The sequence below is a fragment of the Podarcis cretensis genome (assembly GCF_951804945.1).
Source record: "Podarcis cretensis genome assembly, chromosome: 13".
Classification (NCBI taxonomy): Eukaryota; Metazoa; Chordata; class Lepidosauria; order Squamata; family Lacertidae; genus Podarcis; species Podarcis cretensis.
This window is the reverse complement of record NC_137182.1, coordinates 50,190,471-50,207,601: the sequence shown is the minus strand read 5'-3', so window position 1 is coordinate 50,207,601 and position 17,131 is coordinate 50,190,471. Positions and strand designations below refer to the sequence as shown.

General features: G+C 52.0%; 1 protein-coding gene across 6 annotated transcripts in view; it reads left to right on the top strand.

Annotated features, from left to right (window-relative positions):
* The first annotated feature begins 2,423 nt into the window (after positions 1-2,423).
* The window catches only part of CDH24 (cadherin 24), a 34,588-nt gene continuing 19,880 nt past the window's right edge, over positions 2,424-17,131 (top strand). The window contains exons 1-2 of one of the 6 annotated variants that reach the window (XM_079951833.1): positions 2,424-2,669; positions 14,846-15,153. In XM_079951833.1, the coding sequence (XP_079807959.1) occupies positions 14,935-15,153 (219 nt within the window). In that variant the 5' untranslated portion in view covers positions 2,424-2,669; positions 14,846-14,934. Of the gene's footprint in view, positions 2,670-7,395; positions 8,122-9,089; positions 9,647-14,228; positions 15,154-16,880; positions 17,052-17,131 lie in introns of those variants that run through there. The other 5 variants (XM_079951837.1, XM_079951835.1, XM_079951836.1 and 2 more) reach the window with 5 other exon arrangements.

The following is a 17,131-nucleotide window of genomic DNA, read 5'->3' as shown; positions in this document are numbered from 1 at the left end:
AAGTAGAGCTTGACCACAAGACCCCCACAAAAACCTGTGGTGAGGAAGGAACCGAAATGACCCCCATTTTTCCCAGACTGCAAACACTGGCAGAAAATGGGTTGATTCAGCTCTGAACACGCACACCTCAAATGGATTTGCCCTCTCCAAATATTTGGGGTTTGCCCCCCTTTCCCCCCATTCCTCAGTCCATACCGCCCCCGTCCAGAAGCCTCTTCCTCAACCTTCCTCAACAGCAGAGAGCCCAGTTTCCCCCGCCGGGTTAATTACGCTATTTAAATTCCCTCAAATAATCGCAGCCAGTTAATTAAACCTCAATCGATCGTTAAAAGCAGACCAATAATGAATACGCCAGCAGCCTCGCTGGGCCTCCATGAGCGTGACTCGCAGCGCCCCCCAGCCCCCACCCCACTCCCTGCCGTTGTGGCCCCCCCAAAATCACCTGATGCCTTTCAGGCCTGAGCCACGCAGCACCCCAAAGTTCAAGCCCCCCCCCAGATCCCAAGGACATCCCTCAAGCCCCATCTCTGCACCACAAACCCCAATCCTGACCCACAAATAGCCCAATCTTCCACCTCAACCACCCTGCACACCCCGAGTCTCCCTTCTCCCCAACTTTTGTTGGGGGCCCCCAATTCCCTCATTCCTTCTTCTGAGCTGTGTTGATTTTTGACCTGCAGTATTCCCACGCCGATCCCGTTCTCTGATTCCCCCTCTTCTGGATTTGGGCAAAGGGGGGTGGCGGTGGCAAGGGAGCCCCCTCTTTCGTTCTGCCTGGCAGTCCGCGGGAGCGCAAGCCCCACTATCAATTTTTTAAAATGAGCCCTCATTAGGAATTCACAAAGTTTCCTTCTCGTGAATAATTCAGGGAACAAGAGAATGGGTTGAGGAGGTGGGGGCAGAAATGTGGGGTGGGGAGGTTTCTGGGAGCCCCGCTTTCCAAGATCCTGGCTGCAGGGGAGGGTGGGGGTCGGGTGGGGTGTTCACAAGCATCACGGGTGCCCACCCCCTTCCCAACTCCCCGCCATTTTTCCTTGGCTCCAGCTCCCTCCCAAATAGGCCAAATTTCTGCCTCCCTCACCTCTCCCAGTCCCTTAAAATATTCAAGAGCTCATTAAAATGCAATTGCAGCCAAACAATTCATTTCGGGTGGGGTGGGGGGGGGTTCGCACGCAGCAGGTGGGGTATTCTGGCTGAGGGAAGAGGCTGGGGGCAGAGCTGGGAGGCAGAGCTGAAAGACTTGGGAGCAGGGCTCGGGTTCAAGACACCTTGTCCTGTATTCGCTAGATCTCCAAAAGGAGAGGTGCTGGGGATCAAGGCCACCTGGGGAGGGGGTCTTCCATTTTGCCACGGAAGCCCCCTCTCCGCTTACCTCTCCACATGTTATGTCTGGGGGTTGTTACCTAGTGAGGAAGGCCGAGCACACTCTGCACATGCTCAGAGGCACTCTTGTCCAGCTTGTTCCCATTTTCCCGGATGTTGAAAACCGATTCTGGGGCTAAGCCTGGCTCAAGAGAAGCACATGTTGGAGGTCTGTGGTGTCAAGTCAGGGGAACATTATATTTGGAGGCTGGCACTGGGGGGTGACATGGGATTTTGAGATGGGACATCTGGTTTTGAGTATAGATGCTGGTTGTGGGGGGCTCAGCAGGCATTGGGGGCAGTTTTAGGGCAGAATTGAAAAATGTATTGTAAAGAATGCTGGATTAAGTCCCAAATGATGGGTCTGGACTAAGGTTACGTTAATTGATGTGGGGATTAGTGGTCTCCGTGGGTCAGAAGTAGAGGCGAACCTAGTTCTGTAGAGTGAGATACTGGGGTGGGGGGGGCAAGGTTGAAGGTTGGATATAAGCTATGGACCAGGCACTCTGTTTGTGGAGCTCTTTTGGGGGGGGGGTTCTGAGAGTCAATTGGGGGGCAGCAGAGTTTAAGAGTGGGGTGGATGGTAGCAAGAATTGACAAGTAGCAGGTGAGGGAATGAAATAAATAATTAGATTTGTGCCAGGACAGGAAAGGAGATTTTTTTTTGGGGGGGGGGAAGTAGAGTGGAAGGATACCAGCAATTCTGAGGAGGGGTCTTCAAGTCAGGACTGAGGACCCCCAATTCTTGTGGGGGGGTGGAGAGAACCTTTTAGACCAGGAGGGAGGACACTATTGGGGTGGGGGTTGAAGAGACTTCAGAAAATTGGGGTGGGGGGAGTCTTAGTCGAAGGCTTCTAGGGGTCCAGGACTGGGACAGTGGCACGGCTGTCGGGGGTTTCTGTGGGTCAGGGTTTGGGGGCAGACATTGTCGCAGTGCCAGGCAGAGGGGGGTCGCGCTTTTCAGTTGTTTTTTTCGGGGGGGGGGCTCTTATCTCTTCCTCTCCATTATTTCTCTCCCTCTGCTCAGACCACCCTGGCGGGAGGGGGGAGCGTGAGTAGTAGCTGAGAAAGACGAGGGAGGGAGGGGGGAGGATCAGACGAGCATCTCTGCAGAAGGAGCATCCCTGCATCTCTCTGTCGCTGGTCCTGCTGCGCTCCCGTCTTCCTTCTCGCCCTTTGCTTCTCTCTCTCTCTTCTCTTCTACCTCCCTCCTCTTTCTCTCTCTTCCTCTCTTCCCCCCTTCCTTCTACATCTCTGTCTCGTTCCCTCCTTCCTTAACCCCTTTTCCCGGACTCCCAGCGACTCAGGTAGGTTCCCTTCACTTTTAGGGTGGGGGGAAGGCAGAGGGAGAAGAAGGATAGAGGGGTGGAGCCCCCAGAGGGTACCCACAAGAAGAGGGGGGTGGCAAAATGTGGGGGCGGAGTGGGGGGGGGACGGAGTGCGGGCGAACCCCACAACCCACCCCACTTCCCTACAAGAGCTCAGTTCCCCCCATCTTCATCCATTCTTTCCCCCAACCATGTTATATTATTATTAATAATAATAATATGTGGGGAGGGGGCTGTTTCTAGACCTGGCTCCAGGGCATGGGAGGAGCGCGGGAATCACTAATTGATAAAAAGGCAAAATATGTAGAATTCTATTTGGGGTGGGGGGGGCGGTTCTATCCTGCACTTCTCCGTCCCTCCCACTTTCTCATTCCTTCTTTCCAGCCCCAGCTGTGTATGTGTGTGTGTTTCCCCCCCTCCTATTCCCGGGGGGAGTCGGGGATCAAAGTTTGATTAGGGACGTGACGGGAGCGAGGAGGGGGGAAAGCGATGGGGAGCCAGCGGCGCCCGCACTCATCCGTCCGCCGGGCTTTTTCGTTCCTTCGTTCCGGAGAGAATTCCGTATTGATTGTGACAAATGTTGTGGCTGGCGGGATTCCCGTCTGGGAGGGGAGGCTGGACGGCGAGGGACCCCCCCCCCGCTTTCCCCAAACAGACGCGCTCTCGCCTTTCTCTCCCTCCTTCTCTCTCTCTTCCCTCCACCCCCCGTTTTCTCTTCCCCTCTTTCTTTCTTTCTGCCTGTCTCATTCCGCGATTCCGAGGCGCCTCATTAGGAATTTCACTCACGCAGCCCTGGGTTGTAAATCTACCCCGGGAGTCTTAAGACTGCAGCGCGGGGGAAAGGATTGCGGGGGGCATTGGGAAGCTGGAAAAAGAGGGGGGGACACCTGCTGGCATGACCGAGGGAGGGGGGAGATGGAGATAAATCAGGACCCCCACCACCTCAGCCTCCCGCCCCACAAGGATTCCCAGGAGAGGGAGGGCTATGGTGAGGGTTGCTGAAACCTGACCCACAGCCCCCCCCACATCCACCCAGATCTGGAGAGACCCCCTACAAGGCATTTTATGACAGCCCCCTCCCCAAATTCATTTATGCATCAGCATCAGCTCACCCCCTCTTCAAGTGTGTAGGTACCCCACAAGGGCTATGGGATGGCTATAGATTTGGGGTGGCTCTGCCCTCAGTCTCCCGTCTCAGCCCATTATTACCCCCCCCCCCAATAATCCTCTGCATTCCTCCATGCACCTTGGTCCTCCTGACCCACAGCCCCCGAAAGCTGCCCCCTGATCTTTAAATGAATGCTGTTCCTTCCTGGGTTACCTGTCGCCATGCTCACTCCCCAGGGCCCTTGACCTCTTCCTCGCTCGCCAAACCCCTGGTGTTGTGGCCTCACTCTTTTGATTATTGCTCCTCAGGTTCAATTTCAGACTCGATTCCCTCTCCCCTCAAAACCGCAAATAAATATACAAATCCCAGCTTTGGTCCTGATCAGTACTTCAAGGTCTCCATTTCGGACCTAACTCTGCCCCCACTCTACCTACTGAAAGGTTTTTCATTTTTAGGAACACACTGAATCGTAAAACTGGGGTGCCAGGGTCCCCCAGAAGACCACCCTGTCCAACTGTACTTCAGAGGCCCAGCCACCCCCAACATTATCTACACCCAGTTTGACTCTTAACCAAATTCGCTTGTGGCTTCTCAAAAGATCAACCCCAAAACCCACCCAATATCTTTTTGGACTTCTAGTTTCAGGGGGGAATCTGCCCCCCCCCCCGCAGGTCCATTATGCCCCCCCTCATTATATTTCCCTCCCCACCACTAAGGGCTGCATTACCCCCACCCTGCTTTCTCTTGGAGTCAATTTTCTGACGAGGCGAAATAAGATTTGCTGGGTTTATTCTCCCAGGGTCTGGGAATAACTAATCCTAAAAAATCCGCTTAGATTTGGGCAGGAGGGGAGGGGGAGGGAGGAAAGAGACAGAGCCTGCCTGGAGGGGGAGAAGGAATAAATGAAGGAAGGGATGGGGTGGAGAGGGCTGGGGAGGAGGGCATCACTTTCAGGAGGAAGCAGCGGGGAATTAAAACAAACACAACCAGCCTTGGTCCCAGCTTTGGGCCTCATTCGGAGCCCCTGATTTATTTTAATGGCATCTAGGAAATCTGGGATACAAGATTTACAGTTACAGAGGCTACTGGAAATTGGCATTTAAACAGCGAAGTAATAAGTGAGATACTTATATATGTCTCTGCCACCCCCCTTTTTTTTTGCTTTTTGCATAGAAAGAAATGCAAGCACTTTTAAATCAGTGGGGCATGAATGAGCAGGGACCTAGTCTTTTAGGTTCATCTTTCCTTATGTCCTAGAAGAGTTGCCACCTTTATCATACGGCTCTTGCCCCTTGGGCTTTTAACGGCAGTCTGATCTGAGGAGAAATTAGGCAGGGTAAAGCTTTTCTCATCTCCTGATCTCTAAGCCAGAAAAAAAGCTTTTTAGCAGGCTACGTTTCTGAGCAATGGGCTAACATCAAAAACACAGCCGCTGGGGAACAGGGAAGCAGTTGGCAACTCTCCGAAGGACAGGCAGGCAAGGGAGCACACTATCTGTGGGTGTGCTGGCTCAAAATCACTTAAGGGAGATGAGGGTGTGTATCAGATTGATCAGTCTTTTAATCTGGATTAATTAATCCGGAATAAGTACCACCCCCTGATCCCATAATCACACTCCCTGGTGCCTATTAGAATCCACATTTCTGTTTTGCCTCCTTTTTAAAAACAAAAACAAGCCGGTGTCTTAACACTTCCCAGATCTGTAGTAAGTTAAGCGAAAACAAGAATGTACATTTGATCACAAGAAACATAATAATTGCCTGTTTGCTGCTTTCTGGGCCACGTTCACAAAATTTGCAAGTGACAGATTCCAGGACTAAAAGGTGCTGTCAGCATCCTTGTTAAACAAACAAAAATTTGAATTATTACCTGGTCTTAATGCTTGAGATATTTTGGAGTGCTGGGATCTAGCCTTGGGACGCGGGGAAATAATAAAAAGGCAGCATGTGCTCTGAGCATTGGCAGAGTGCCTTTCCCCTCAACCGTCATTAGCCACAACCAGCTATTGTACCCACAGAAGTTCAAACCTCCTAGCACATTTGAGCATGCAAGTGCCTTCCTTTAACCCCGCAAAATGGGGATCTGTAGCTCACTGGCAGAGCATTCGCTTTGCATGGAGAAAGTCCAAGGTTCGATCCCTGATGTCTCCAGTTACATAATCATAATAAATTTAATAATAACAAGATGGTGGATCGTGGCCAGTCAGAGGAGGCTAAACATGATAAAGTGGACAAATAAGTTTCATTCGGTAGAAGGCAGCTTCCTCAAATATATTCTCATACGCAAAATCACTAATATTTATTCTGTATTGACTATTCTGTCATCCCTTTCTTCAATCATTGACACAGATAACAGCTGCCACTTCATATAAAAGCACATTGAAAATAGTTTTTTTTTTGGGGGGGGGTGGTATGTGAAGAATACTGTCCTTTGAACCACCCCAGTTGTGCAAGCAAAAAGAGGGTTGTGTTGCTAAAGTAATCCCAGAGAGCGATTTCCGTGTTTTCTTTCTGTTTGTCCTGGGCTGGGCCAGATCAAAAGTCATCGCCTCAGGCGGCAGAACCGGGACACAATTTGAGGGCTTGTCTTTTTGGGGCAATTTCCGTCCCAAACGTACCCCCTTGGCGGTATAATTTTAGCGGCTCGGCGGCAGGAACTAAGCGCCATTTTGGATCTGCCGGCCTGAATCTTGCCAGGCCTGGGCGGGAGAGAAGCAGCTTAGCTGTTTTGCCTCAGGTGGCAAAATATCTGAGGCTGGCTCTGGACATCGCACACATCTTGGGAAGCGTTCCAAAATTTATGAAACGGAAACTTTACAACGGTCTGCCTCTGTGCCTGTTTGACTGCCCAGATTTGTGGTTGGCCGGTCAGCTTTTGGCTCCCGTGGAGGGAGTTTAGATGTATTTGACTTGACCCACTTGTAAGCTAACGTTTTTTTATTATATTTTAATGCAGCTTGGGGTTGCTTTCGGACATCTGTCTTAAGATGCCTGTCTAGGGAAATGTAAAAAGTAGGAAACGAAACTCCTGCAGCTTCCTAGCATGTTTATTTCATTAGCCTCCTTTTTCCGGTGGGAAATGGGTGCTGCTACCACGCACACCCCAGACGCCCTTGAAATGTGTGTTTTGCCGGAGCTACGTAATTCTGACCTGTGGTAACAACCTGCGAATGGTCATTACTCTGGGTTTGTTAGCCAGGCTCAGGGAACAAGAGAGTGGCATCGGCGTGTCTTTTCACGCGCAACGGCAGATCCTCTGAGACCCTCTTGAGTTATTTGTGTGATATAATCATAGAATCGTAGAATTGGAAGAAAGGGGCTCGCGGGTCATCTAGTCCAACCCTCTGTGATGCAGGAATCTTTTGCCTGACACGGAACTCGAATCCACAACCCTGAGATTGTGAGTCTCATGCTCTGCCGACTGAGCTAGGCGCCTGATAGGCGGGATACGTGCCTGCATGTGTGAATGCAACTAATGCAGGGCAAAGGAGTAAAGAGAGCCGGGTCTTTTCAGTCAAATTACAGACAACGGGAAATTTGGAAGGGGGTAGGAAAGGAATCAAGTCCTACTTTTTGTAAATGGATACCTGAGGCTGGTGCTCAGGCAACTTTGGGGCTGAATCGGTAACACTGAGGGAAAAGCGAAGGGAGGAGATGTCCTTGTTGTGGGACAGCGCAAGTTGCCTCTGGGAAAACGTGGTGCTGACTAGAAGCTTAGACCTGAGCTTTTGTGCCTTGCTGGCTTCCTGAGAAACCTGCAACAGTGAAAATCCTATCTCTCCCCGCCTGCCCTCCCAAAGTCGGTTGCTCCACGCTGATCTGCTTTTGAAATTAGAAAGGGGGGCTTTTCCATCCTGCCTCTCCCCAGCCCTCAGATCTCTCAGATCTTAAATGCGCCTTCCTGTAATTTAAAATTGTTTCTTCTTATCCTCGCCCTCAGCAGATACGGCATACTCTCTGTCTTCTTTCTGACACCCTTTTAAAATACTTGGGAGGAAACTGCCGCTTCTTAGAGCAAGGGTTGCTGGTGGGGGAACCTGGGAGACCCTAGGTTTTATGGCAAAAGGACTGTAGCTCCGCACCAGAGCACTTTGTTTAAAATGCAGAAGTCCCAAAGTTCAAGCCATTTCCTGGCACCCACCCCCTTCTGGGCTTCAGCTCCCACAATCCCCCACCATTGATTGGCCTGCTGGCTGGGGACGGCTGGATTTCGGTGCCCAACCATATTGGGAAAGCCACATAAGTTGTCCCTTGGGGAAAGATAATTCAGCATATTCCTCCTTCTCCACAGGGCTTGGTCTTGAAACGATCACGCCACAATGAGGTCCGAGGGTTTTGCCCTGCAGCACCTTGCAAGGCCACAGAGGCTTCTGGGAAATAGTGTTGTGAACGCCATAGTTGTCCGCTGGGTTGGTGGGCAGAAGGGGGCAGGCCAGCCCACAAAACTGAGAAAAAAAGACGTGAGATGGGGCATGAAAAGTTGGGCAAGTTTGAGCCAGGCCTCACCTAGTTTTAGGCCCGTGAAAGAGATCAGTCTCTGAAATACTTCCCCTTGCAGTCACACCCCTGTAGCCTCGAACACACGGAGAGATTTTTGTGGCAACTCGCAGGTGAAGGGAGAGAACTCTGCACATGTTCAGAGGCCCTCCAGGGTCGAGTTTTTCACTCTTGGTCTCCAGTTGCAGGAAGCAGGCGACAACTTGGGACTCCTCTGAGGGCAGGGAAGGAAACTTGACTTTGGTGCCTTGGAATTATAGAAGAATAGAAAGCTGTCTTGCGCTAGAGTCACACCACTGGTCTATCTAGTATTGCCTGCACTGACTGGCAGCATTTCTCCAAGGCTGCAGTCAGGTGTCTCTCCCAGCCCTCCTCAGTGATGCCATCGGGGATTTCACTTGCAACCTTCTGCCTGCAAAGCGGATGCTCTACCAGCACACTCCCTTGGTGCTGATAATGCCAAGGCTGAAGGTTCAAATCCTCGCATAAGATGGCTGCATTGCAGGGGGTTGGACTAGATGACCCACAGGGTCCCTCCCAACTCTACGATTGTATAATCTACACCGGGGTAGGCAACCTAAGGCCCAGGGGCCGGATGCGGCCCATTGGCCTTCTCAATCCGGCCCACGTGTTTTTACATGAGTAGAATGTGTCCTTTTATTTAAAATGCATCTCTGGGTTATTTGTGGGGAATAGAAATTTGTTCATTATTTTTTTTTGAAAAAATATAGTCCGGCCCACCACAGGGTCTGAGGGACGGTGGACCAGCCCATGGCTGAAAAAGGTTGCTGACCCCTGATCTACATTACCAAAAGCGGTTGAGAGAGGCAGCGGCTGTTGGGTTCGTGCCAGAATCGAACAAGTTGCTTACAGGAGCACGGCCAGCTGCCTTACGTTAAGCCAGACCCTCGGCCCACCGAGTGCAGTTTTGCCTACACTGACTGGCAGCAGTGGGTCTCCAGGGTGTCAGGCAGGGAGACACCCCCAGGCTGGGATCGAACCTGGGAGTTTCTGCGTGCAAAGCTGATTCTCTGCCACTGAGCCGCACAGCCTGTATTGCCCAAGGGCTGCATTGGGCTACTGAAAACGGGGGCCGGGGCCAGAGAGAGTGCCTGCTCAGCAGGAGTAAAGCCCAGCCTTTTCTCTCCCTCTGCTGCCATCTCAAATTAAATCCGGGGCGGGCTGCTTCTTGAGAAAGCACCTGCTGGACACACGCTCTCAGCCTCCCATTCCCCTCCCCCCCCCTTGCTCATTTCCTCGCTGTTTATCTTCATTTCCGATCAATAAGGAGAAGCCAAGTGACTGAATCAGTTGTCGCTCTGAATGAATTACAGCGATTAGGCCGCGGTATGGTGAGGACGAGGAGGAGGGAGGAGGAACTGGGGACCAGATCTTCGTGCCAGTTTCAACAGAGGGCGCCACTAGAGGGCAAGGCGGGGGGGGGGGTTAAAAAAAAGAAAGGAAAAATTTATTAACTGCATTTCTGGATCACGCTCGAAAGGTTAAAGCAGGTCAGGCCGCAGTTGGGCCCAACTGCCCCGCAGGTTAATTGGGTTGAACGAAGGCCTCAGAGGGAAACCGCTAACAAGGAAGGCGAGAAAGAGGAGGGGAAAGAAACTGTGAGAAAGACAGAGAATGCAGATGCCGGCTGAGCAAAAGAAATACAGAGAGGTGGGGAGACCCGGGGCGCTTCCGGACGACCTGTGCATTGTGCATTTCGTCCTGATTTGTTCACGGGGAAGCGAGGCAACGTTGGCCATTTAGTGAGCGTTCGCCCCAGTTTGTTTTCAGGGAGGTTAGATGATTTTGCGCCAAAGCCACTGCACTTTCCGTGTCGTGAAAAGTTGGATCTTTTGGGGAAAGTGGGTTTCTTATTTCTTTCTTGGTTAAATTTGTATTCTGCCCTTCATCCGAAGATCTTAGGGCACCTCACGGCAGGATATATATACTGTATCTACAGGGTTTTGAGTACAAGAGGGCCAAGTCAACTTTAACCATGCAGCCTAAATTTGCTGGTGTGTGGTTGAATCCTGCTCGAAAGCAGTGGCAGTCTGGAAGCTCCCAGGTTGTGGAAGAAGGAGCGACAGAACTGAGGGAGGAAGGAAGGAAGGAAGGAAGGGTCTGTGGTGGAGCTCAGCCCTAGCACTAGTTGCCAATGGCAGAGCTTATCCCTTGAGGTTATGAAGCAAGAGCAAAACAAGGGCTCCCCAGAGCAGATGCAGAATGCATCTCCCTTAAGAGCATAAGAAGACCTTGCTGGATCAGGCCAGTGGCCCGTCTAGTCCAGCATCCTGATCTCACAGTGGTCAACCAGATGTCCCGGGAGGAAACCCAGAGGCAGGATTTGAGCACCAAAACACTCTCCACCTCCTGAGATTCCCAGAAACATGCTGCAGAAGACAGCCGTTACGGCTCGTAGCTGTCGATGGCTGAATCCTCCCACAGATTTGCCTGATCCTCTTTTATAGCCATCCAAGTTGGTGGCCCTCCTCACCGCTTCCTGCGGGAGCAACTGACCGACTGCCGCAGGATCCTGAGGTCAGAGAGTCTTCCCACGTCGAGGGCTGAGGACGAGAGCTTCCAGGTCACAGGATGCTCCTTCCAGGCAGTTCTGGGTCCTGGCATCTGTCCCCCATCCTCTCGAAACCAAGGACTGGGAAGGCAGGCAGGTAGCCAGGCAAAATATTGCAGAGGGTTAAGTGAAGAGGGTACAGGTTGTTGGGGGACGACAACGAATTAACCCCAGAGTGTACGTATATATATATATATATAAAGGTAAAGGTACCCCTGCCCATACGGGCCAGTCTTGACAGACTCTGGGGTTGTGCGCCCATCTCACTTAAGAGGCCAGGGGCCAGTGCTGTCCGGAGACACTTCCGGGTCACGTGGCCAGCGTGACATCGCTGCTCTGGCGAGCCAGAGCCGCACACGGAAACGCCGTTTACCTTCCCGCTGGTAAGCGGTCCCTATTTATCTACTTGCACCCGGAGGTGCTTTCGAACTGCTAGGTTGGCAGGCGCTGGGACCGAGCAGCGGGAGCGCACCCCGCCGCAGGGATTCGAACCGCCGACCTTCGTTCTGCCCTTCCTTGCAACTGCGTTTATCTCTCCGTCTGTCCATTTCTCGCTCCATCCATCATCTGTCCTCTCTCGTCTGCAGGGCAGGCTGGGGAGCAGGACCTGAGGGGAATGTAGAACAGAGACACCAGGAGTGTGTGTGTTGTGGGGGGGGGCAGGGAGTGAGAACAAGAGGGAGAGAAGATGCGGGGAAGGAAGGAGAGACACAGGCGGATGCATAGATAAATAATCTGCACGGATGGATGGATGGACGGACGGGCAGATGGCTTAGATGAATAGTTAAGTGCTGTCTTTGGACAGGTTGGTGATGGGCAGGTGGATGGAGCGATGGGCATATTTGAAGATCTCTGTGGACGGATGGATGAATAGTGGGCGGGTGCTGCAGGAGATGGATGGGTGGTTTAAAGAGGGACGTGTGGGGAGAGGAGGAAGGGGGAAAGGGATGGGTGCATGGAGGAAAAAAGGAGCTTGGAGATGCGCGGATGGTCAGAACATTTCACATTGGGGGTACACGTGCGGGTGGTAGACTCTGGATGGTGGGCAACTAGGAACTCCACGAGGAGGCCCTAGTGGTTTTGTGGGTGTGGAAAGATGGCTGCACCCAAGGGGTGCTTTGTGAATGATTCGGGGCTTCCCCGGGCGGGAAAGAGGAGCAAACCCCACAGACCCGAGCAACAAAATGGCTCTACAGTGGTACCTTGGGTTACATACGCTTCAGGTTACAGGCACTTCAGGTTACAGACTCTGCTAACCCAGAAATATTACCTCAGGTTAAGAACTTTGCTTCAGGATGAGAACAGAAATTGTGCTCCAGTGGCGTGGCGGCAGCGGGAGGCCCCTTTAGCTAAAGTGGTGCTTCAGGTTAAGAACGAACCTCCGGAACAAATTAAGTTCATAACCCGAGGTACCACTGTATTGCCTAAACAAACTGGGCAGCAGTTCTTCAGGGTTCCAGGCAGGACTCTCCCAGCCATACCTGGAGACACCGGGACTTGAACCTGGGACCGCCTGCCTGCAAAGCAGATGTTCTCCCGCTGAGCTGCGGCCTCTTCTTCTTGACCTAGGGGCCCTCGTTGACCTCAGGGCTGGTCCAAGCCCTTTTGCTGCCTGAGGCGAAGGACAAGATGGCGCCCCTCCCCACTCCAGCTGAGCTGACTTCAGTGCCAGCAACGGAAATAGCATCCTCCTGACAACCCGAAGGCAGCAGACTATTTTAGGGACGCTGGGCTGGCCCATGTCGCCTGCACAGCTTGGTCCTCCAACAGAGAGCGACACGGAGGGGGGCCTTCGGAAGGAAGCTCTAGGAAGCAGAGGTGGAGGCCCTCCACACCTGCCCCCTGAGGCGGTCTCCTTTCTCTGCCCAATGATAGGGCCGGCCCTCTTCCTCCCCATTCATTCTTTCCAGTTCTTGAGTCAGACCCCAGAGCTGTGTTTAGGCTGACACCCTTGTCGGTGGATGTAACTTTCACGAGTACAGCTTACGTCACCCGGGATCCTGAAGCTACCAGGACTAGGTTGCGACTTAAACGTTAGGAATAAGTGCTGTTTGACAGTTCAGCTTGCTCAGAAGGCAGTGGACTTTTCTTCCAGCTGTACGATTCTATGATTTGTGGTAGGCTGACACCATAGGCAAAGAAAGATCCAGAGTTTGAGGTCCTAGGTCAGAAGGAGTAGTACCTAGGAAGCTGCCTTATGCTGAGTCAGAGCAACTAGGCCAGTGTTGCCTGCACGGACTGGCAGCCGTTCTCTAGGGTTTCAGCCTCTCCCTAACTGGAGATGCTAGGATTGAACCTGCAACCTTCTGCATGCAGAGCAAATGCTCTGTCACTGAGCCACGACCCGTCTCCGTCGTCACGCATAAGTAGTATAACCTCCAGTGGGACCGATTTACCCAGTGCTGAACTGGCCTTCTGGTACCCATAATAGGTAAATCTGTTTCCATTAAATGAGCCTTTTCCTCCTCTCCGCCGCCAGAAGCAGCTGAGTTTCACCTGTGGAGTAGTTTAGGAAACCAAGGGTTGAGCCGAAGAACCCGCAAGCACCTGTGATACTGGTTTTGTTCTTAGATTTCCCATTTCTGCCTTCGTATAATTTTAATGTGTACTGTGAACCGAGAGGTGGGGAACCCATGGCCTTCCGAATGTTGTGGCACTCCGGTTCCCATCGTTCCCTGATGGTGAGCCAGACTAGCCACAAAATCTAGAGGGCCACAGGTTTCCCCAGTCCCATTTTAAACCGCCCAGAGAATCCTAGTTAGGAGGTGGTCCGCAAATATTGCAAATCAATAAGAATAGAGGATGCTGGGATGAGGTTCTCAGCTCACGCGCCAGCCGAGCAGCATCCGCAGTGGAGCGCGAGCCCAAAGATTGCCTCTCGACTCGATCGTTTGCTGCGTCGGGCGGTGCCAGCTCAGTGTGCACCCGAAGACGTGCAGAGTGTGGCCCAGGCGGCTCCCTTGCCTTGGCTTTGCCCTTCCCTGAAGAGAGGCAGTGTGGTGTAGGGCTTACAGTGTTGGACCAAGACCTGCGAGACCAGGGTTCGAATCCCTGACAGACGGTTCTCCCAAAAAATTCCAGTTTGGAGCCCATTGGCATAGCTGTCAACTTTTCCCTTTTCTTGCGAGGAATCCTATTCGGAATAAGGGAATTTCCCTTAAAAAAAGGGAAACGTTGACAGCTATGCCCATTGGTTAGATCCAGCAGGAGGGCAGTTCTCTGCAGAAGTCCTGTAGGACTGCGGGCAACGTTGGCCAGCTTGCCTTGGGAAGGGATCCGGGAGGCTAGGAGGGATTTGGGCTAGGTCTTGCTCATGGGTTGCAATGGGAAAACCTATAGTCCATTTGGGGGCAGTGTTTGGCAAAGTGTGGATGTGTCTCCTGGTCTACCTGTTATCAGTTATCATTCGTAGATCTGGTGTCTGGTTCTTTTCAGAAGGCCGGGAAGGATTTTGGATATCTCTGACCCATAGGTTGCAGTTGGTAGACCTGGGGATATGACCTTGTGGGGTGACCTTGAGCTAGTTGCCACTCCTTAGGCCAGGCTTCCTCAACCTCGGCCCTCCAGATGTTTTGAGTCTACAATTCCCATCATCCCTGACCACTGGTCCTGCTAGCTAGGGATCATGGGAGTTGTAGGCCAAAAACATCTGGAGGGCCGAGGTTGAGGAAGCCTGCCTTAGGCTGACCCCCACTCAAGACAGAAGTGAATACACCCCCATGGTCTCCTTGGAAGGGAAGGGGGTTGCAAATGCCGTAATAAATAAATAACTCTGGCACAATTGGATGGGAATTGGAGAAAGGAAGAGGAACGATGTTCTTTATGGATTATCTGCATGAATCAGCCATTTATTCTGGACAGGGGTGGGTGGTGATGTACGTGATTGGAAGGATACATCTGACCGGCAATGATATCTAGTCTTTCTCTCCCTCTCTCTCTCCCCTTCTCTCTCCCCCCACCTTGCCCCCCATGAACCCAGATCCACCCAGATGGGGTAGCTGTTCCTTATGGGCAACACAGATGAGCAGCGCCCCCCGCTGCAGGAGGACTGAACTGCGGGGCTGAGCGATGGCCAGTTTCCTCCAGCTCCTGCTGGCCTGGTTGGGAGGCTGCGGCTGTGCAGGCCGCCTCATGCCGCCCAGCCAGGGTGCCAGAGCCGGGTCTCTGCGGGGGAACGTGTCTCAGCGCTGGGAGCGCCCGCTAATGAGGTCCCGTCGCAGCTGGGTCTGGAACCAGTTCTTCGTCATTGAGGAATACGCCGGACCGGAGCCCGTCCTCATTGGGAGGGTGAGCTGCAGGATGGCTGGGCCCCACACTGGCCGGCGTGGAGGGCTGAGGAGGCAACGAGGGGCAGCCTGGACCTAGGGGGTGCAACCCTAACTTTTGCAAAGGGATGGATCCTAATTGGTGGGCCCACCAGACCTTGCGACATGGTTTGCAAGGCTGGTTCAGCCAAGCTACCTGCCCTACATCATTTATGTGTGGGGCAGGTAAGAGTGAGACTCAGCCCAAAGGATGTTTTCTGGGCACAGCGGATCAGCTGACTGGAAGTGCCTGCAATGCCGCTTTCAAAGTGCCGAGCGAGGGAGACAGTGTGGAGTAGTGGTTAGAGCGCTGGACCTGGGTTCAAATTCCTCCTCAGCCATGAAGTCCACTTTGGGCCAGTCGCTATCTCTCTGCCTAATCCATCCCACAGGGTTATGGGGGGGGAATGGAGAGGGGGAGACGTATGGAAGCTACCTTGAGGTCTTTGAAGAAAAGGTGGGAATGCAATAAGATTTCCCGCAGCGCTATTTCCGGCAGTGCTTTGAACTTCTGACAGAGACTTGTGGCCACGAATGAGGAATCTGCGGCCCTGCAGATTTTGCTAGGACCCAGATCCCGTCAGCCCCAGGCAGCATGTCCAGTGGTCAGGGGTGATGGGATCTGGAGTCGCAGGCAACCTTTGGAGGGCCACAGGTCCCCCACTCCTCCTGGCTTAAACCCCTTGAGGTTTTATTCTGAATTGATTTCGGAATGAATTGATTTTAGAATGTATTTCAATTGATTGATCATGATTTTATGTAAACTGTGTTACTTTTACTGTTGTTAGCCGCTCTGAGCCCGGCTTTGGCTGGGGAGGTTGGGATATAAAATAATAATAATAATAATAATAATAATAATAATAATTCCTTTCAGGCTCCTGCCTCAGCCCTTCTCCTCTCTCCCTCATTCCTGGGACTCTCCTTCCCTAGGCCCTAACAGCCCACCCCAATATTGCAGAGTTTTGCATTTGGAAGCAAGCACTCAGGCCTTTTTTTCAGAATTCTCATCTGCACAATAGCTTCCTGGAACGGACTCAGGGAAAATGATGTCTAAAAAAAACAAAAACACACACACAAAAAATTTTCCCCAGACAACCAGACTGAAAGCCATTTATTGCACACAGGATGCAGAAACAATATAATATTCATTTCTGACTGGCTTTCAGTCAAGATGTCCCTGGCTCGAATGGCACCTGAGCTGTGAACTAATTTAGACACGCTGCATTTATCAGCCTCAAAGCGAACTACAGTAATAAATGAGCAAGTTGGTCAGCGGAGGGGATGGGAGCTGGCGCAAGGCAAGATTCTCGCACTTGAAGATGTGGGCACACAAGATATATTGTACCTTGAACACTGGATTATTGTACATGAAAAAGCAGTCTTGCTGGTTAAGCCACCTCCGTCCCATACTGTCAAAGTGTTATGATACCATTTTAAACAGGCGTGGCTTCCCCCAAGGAATTATGGGAATTGTAGGCGGTTACAGGTACTACAATTCCCAGAGAGATTGGTGGTTACACCACTCTGGGAAACTAGCCTCGGGAGAGGAATAAGAGGTCTTCCGAACAACTCTCAGCACACAGGATTCTTTGGGAAAAGCCACGGCTGGTATAAAGTTTTATCATAGCACTTTAAACATAAGGTGTGAAAGTAGCTTTAGTAACCTTGGCCACCTGCCCAGCCCATCACTTTGATTGGAGCAAGTCAACCAATGGTATCCAGTGAATGCTTAGCATTAGGGCAGTTCAGCCAATCACCGCCAGCGGTTTCATTGCCACTGCTCCCACCACCACCACCCAATCCCTTATATTAGGACAGCGTTCACCACCCTGGTGCCCTTGGGAGGTTTTGGGCTACAACTCCCAGCAGCCCATCTGTCATGTATGTTGAGATCTAGTTGAGATTCCCCCGTTGCAGGGGGTTAGACTAGATCAAGTCCCTTCCAGCACTACAGTTCTATG